Below are 3,029 nucleotides of genomic sequence, written 5' to 3' on the forward strand. Positions count from 1 at the left end.
AGGCGCCGCTCGGCCAGATATGGTGCGTCCCCTCCCCTCTCTCCCTCCCTCCCTCGCCGGCCGCCGCCTCTCGCCCCCCTCGGTCGCGGCCGCCGGCCGCCGATTGCGCCCGTCCCGCGTTTTCCCGCTCGGTCCGGGGCGTTTCTGGACGCACCTGACCGATCCGCTCCCAATGCGGCGGGTTCCCCGTCGCCTCGATCTCCTCTGACGCTCCTCTGCTCCCCTGTCCCCGTCGCAGGATGGCCGCCACGCTCCACGCCAAGATCAACCGCAAGCGCCTCGACAAGCTCGACATCATCAAAATTTGGTGAGCCCCCGACCCGATCCCGCCAGTTTCTCTCTGCTTTGAGCCCGCGGTCCGCCCCGATTCTAATCCGCGTGTGCTGCGCTGTGTCTGACGCTGCTGCAGCGAGGAGATCCTGAACCCGTCGGTGCCCATGGCGCTCAGGCTCTCCGGGATCCTCATGGGTGAGCCGTCCCTCCGGGTCATTTCGCTCCTTTTTTTCCCTCGCCGGATTCGTTCCTGTTCTCCCCCGGGGATGTGACGCGTGTTTGTTGCTGTTGTTGCCTGTGCGCATGATGAGCAGGCGGCGTGGTGATCGTGTACGAGAGGAAGGTGAAGCTTCTCTACGGTCAGTCCATCTGCTTGCTGCACTTTTTTGTTGTCGAAATGTTCAGATTCTCATCGTTTCCAACTGTTCCTCGCAGATGATGTGTCCCGTCTTCTGGTAAACTTCGACTTCCAGTCTTGCCCAGTTCATCCTGCTTGGTAATTTGGTGGTTGGGTTTACGCTTGCGTTGATTTCTTCCGCAGATTGAGATCAACGAGGCATGGAAGATCAGGCCGGCCGTGGACCACACCGTCCTCCCCAAGGGCAAGGCTCAAGCCAAGTGAGTGCGCTCTCCGTCTCCATGCCCTTCTACAAGTTTCTGAATGTGCTTGTGTCCTGATAATGCGGAGCCGGCGTCCATTTCTCTCTGGAATGGGGTTTTCTTTGTGTGTTTGGACCTCGTGGTATTAGCCTGATGGTTTGCAGGGTACCAAGGTGGTTGTATGTATGGACAGCTTAACTTTGTCTGTTTATGAAATTTCTGAGAGGCTCGATAGCAATGCAGCCTCTGTCAGCTTGCTTGTTACCAATTGGTGTGTTCTGCATTGTATAGTATTGAGTTTACGATGATATGTGATTTGCGATGTTTTCAGATGTTTCTAGTAGAAGTTTCTGAATGTGTTTGCGTGGTGATGATGGAGAGTTGGTGTCCATTTCTCTGTGGAAATGGAATTTTCTTTGTGTCTTTAGACCGTGTGGTGTTAGTCTGATGGTTTAGATTGGAGGCTGTTGCAAGGTGCCAAAGTGGCTGTATGAGCAACTGAACTTTCTGTGTTTATGAAATTTCTTAAGATGCCTAACAACACTGTCAGTCTGTCAGCTTGCTTGGTAACTATTGCTGTGTGCTCCATTGTGCACTACTGATTTTACAATGACCAACGGCACTACTTTGTGGTGTTTTCAGATGTTTCTAGAATTTTATTGATGATGCCATATCACTGATTGCGTGAAATGTAACTGGCATGCAGTCCTAGCCATGGGTCCATGCTGTGAAATGTAACTGGGACACACAGCCCTAGCCATGGGCCCTCGCTGTGTGATCCTGCTGTAACTTGACTCTGTTCTTGTGTTTGTGGGGCAGCAGCTATTCATATAGACCTTCATATGATTTTGTGTCTCCTGTCTTGATATTCTCATTGCTTGATTAAATTCATGGGTTGCAACTTTGCCTAAGGGGGGTCGTTTGGGTGTTATAGCTGTTGATGCAAGGGTTCATGCAGGTATTTATGTCTTTGTATGTTGCTGATTGTTATGTCTGGGTTAGTCAATTTTAATCAGCTCCAGGTGCAAGGGATTGACTGATATCAGTTGATTTTGGGTTGTTCAGTGCTGACTTATTATTTTGGTATTGGTTTCTTATTCAATATCAGTCAATCTCTTGAGACTGGATGGTCTAATTATAGCAGATCTGGGGGTTGTAATGGTACTTGAGAAATAATGCTATGTTCAGAGGGGATCTTTATCACCTTGGAAAACTGTTAACATATCTTAATATTCTGTCATGTTCAGAGCGCGGACTCTTGTCGCTTGCCTTTGGAAGTTTGTTAGTACTCCAAATGAGATATTTAACCTCTTGCTACTGTGTCATTGCCATTGAGAAAAGGGTTTTATGGAGAATGATATGTCTTAAGATTAAGAAAACAGTGTGTCATTTTTATCTGAAAGTGCTGCTTCTTGCAGGTATGAAGCAGTAACACTGCCAGAGAACGCGGTGGATATGGAGGTGGAGCAGCCCGTGTTTTTCACAGATACTGATACTACTAGGTTCCGCGGAATGGTAATCGTTGTCATCTGTGTATTCTGGAAGTTGAAACTGTGTTAGTCTATCGTATTCGGAGACTAATATGATGAATTGTATTCAAAGACTAATCTTCTATTGTATTCGATGAATCTGTTGTTGATGTGTGCTGTCTATATTTTGTCAAATTATACATTTTGTAACCTGTGCAAAAAACAGAAAATAAAAAAATAAAAAAAACTAATATTCATACTAATGGCGCATCACATGACAGTGCGCCATTAGTATGACAAAGCATAATAATGGCGCATCACTGGTCAGTGCGCCATTAGTATGCCGCGGTTACTAATGGCGCATCCCATGGTTGTGCGCCATTAGTATGCCAAAGCACCTGGGTATACATGGCCCCTGGGAGGCATACTAATGGCGCACCGTAGCCTATACTAATGGCGCACCAGTGGTGCGCCATTAGTATACCAGATACTAATGGCGCACCACTGGTGCGCCATTAGTAAAAATTACTAATGGCGTGCTAGTAATGACGCACCAGTGATGCGCCATTAATGGCCTAATTAGGTGCGCCATTAGTAGCGGTTTTTCTAGTAGTGCAATATGCAACGAGTTGCATATTGACGGAACACCACATCAATTATTTAGTTCACTCCCGGTTAGGTACTCAA

General features: G+C 47.6%; 1 protein-coding gene across 1 annotated transcript; it reads left to right on the top strand.

The window, feature by feature from the left end:
• Positions 1-414: 414 nt before the first annotated feature.
• Positions 415-2,433, top strand: LOC119283586 (sister chromatid cohesion 1 protein 1-like). Its single transcript, XM_037563067.1, has 5 exons — positions 415-468; positions 588-632; positions 709-728; positions 815-891; positions 2,292-2,433. Exons 1-5 carry the CDS (start codon positions 438-440, stop codon positions 2,431-2,433), a joined length of 315 nt encoding a protein of 104 aa, XP_037418964.1. The 5' UTR covers positions 415-437.
• Positions 2,434-3,029: the final 596 nt, after the last annotated feature.

This window comes from Triticum dicoccoides, chromosome 4A, assembly GCF_002162155.2.
Source record: "Triticum dicoccoides isolate Atlit2015 ecotype Zavitan chromosome 4A, WEW_v2.0, whole genome shotgun sequence".
In the NCBI taxonomy this organism is placed as follows: Eukaryota; Viridiplantae; Streptophyta; class Magnoliopsida; order Poales; family Poaceae; genus Triticum; species Triticum dicoccoides.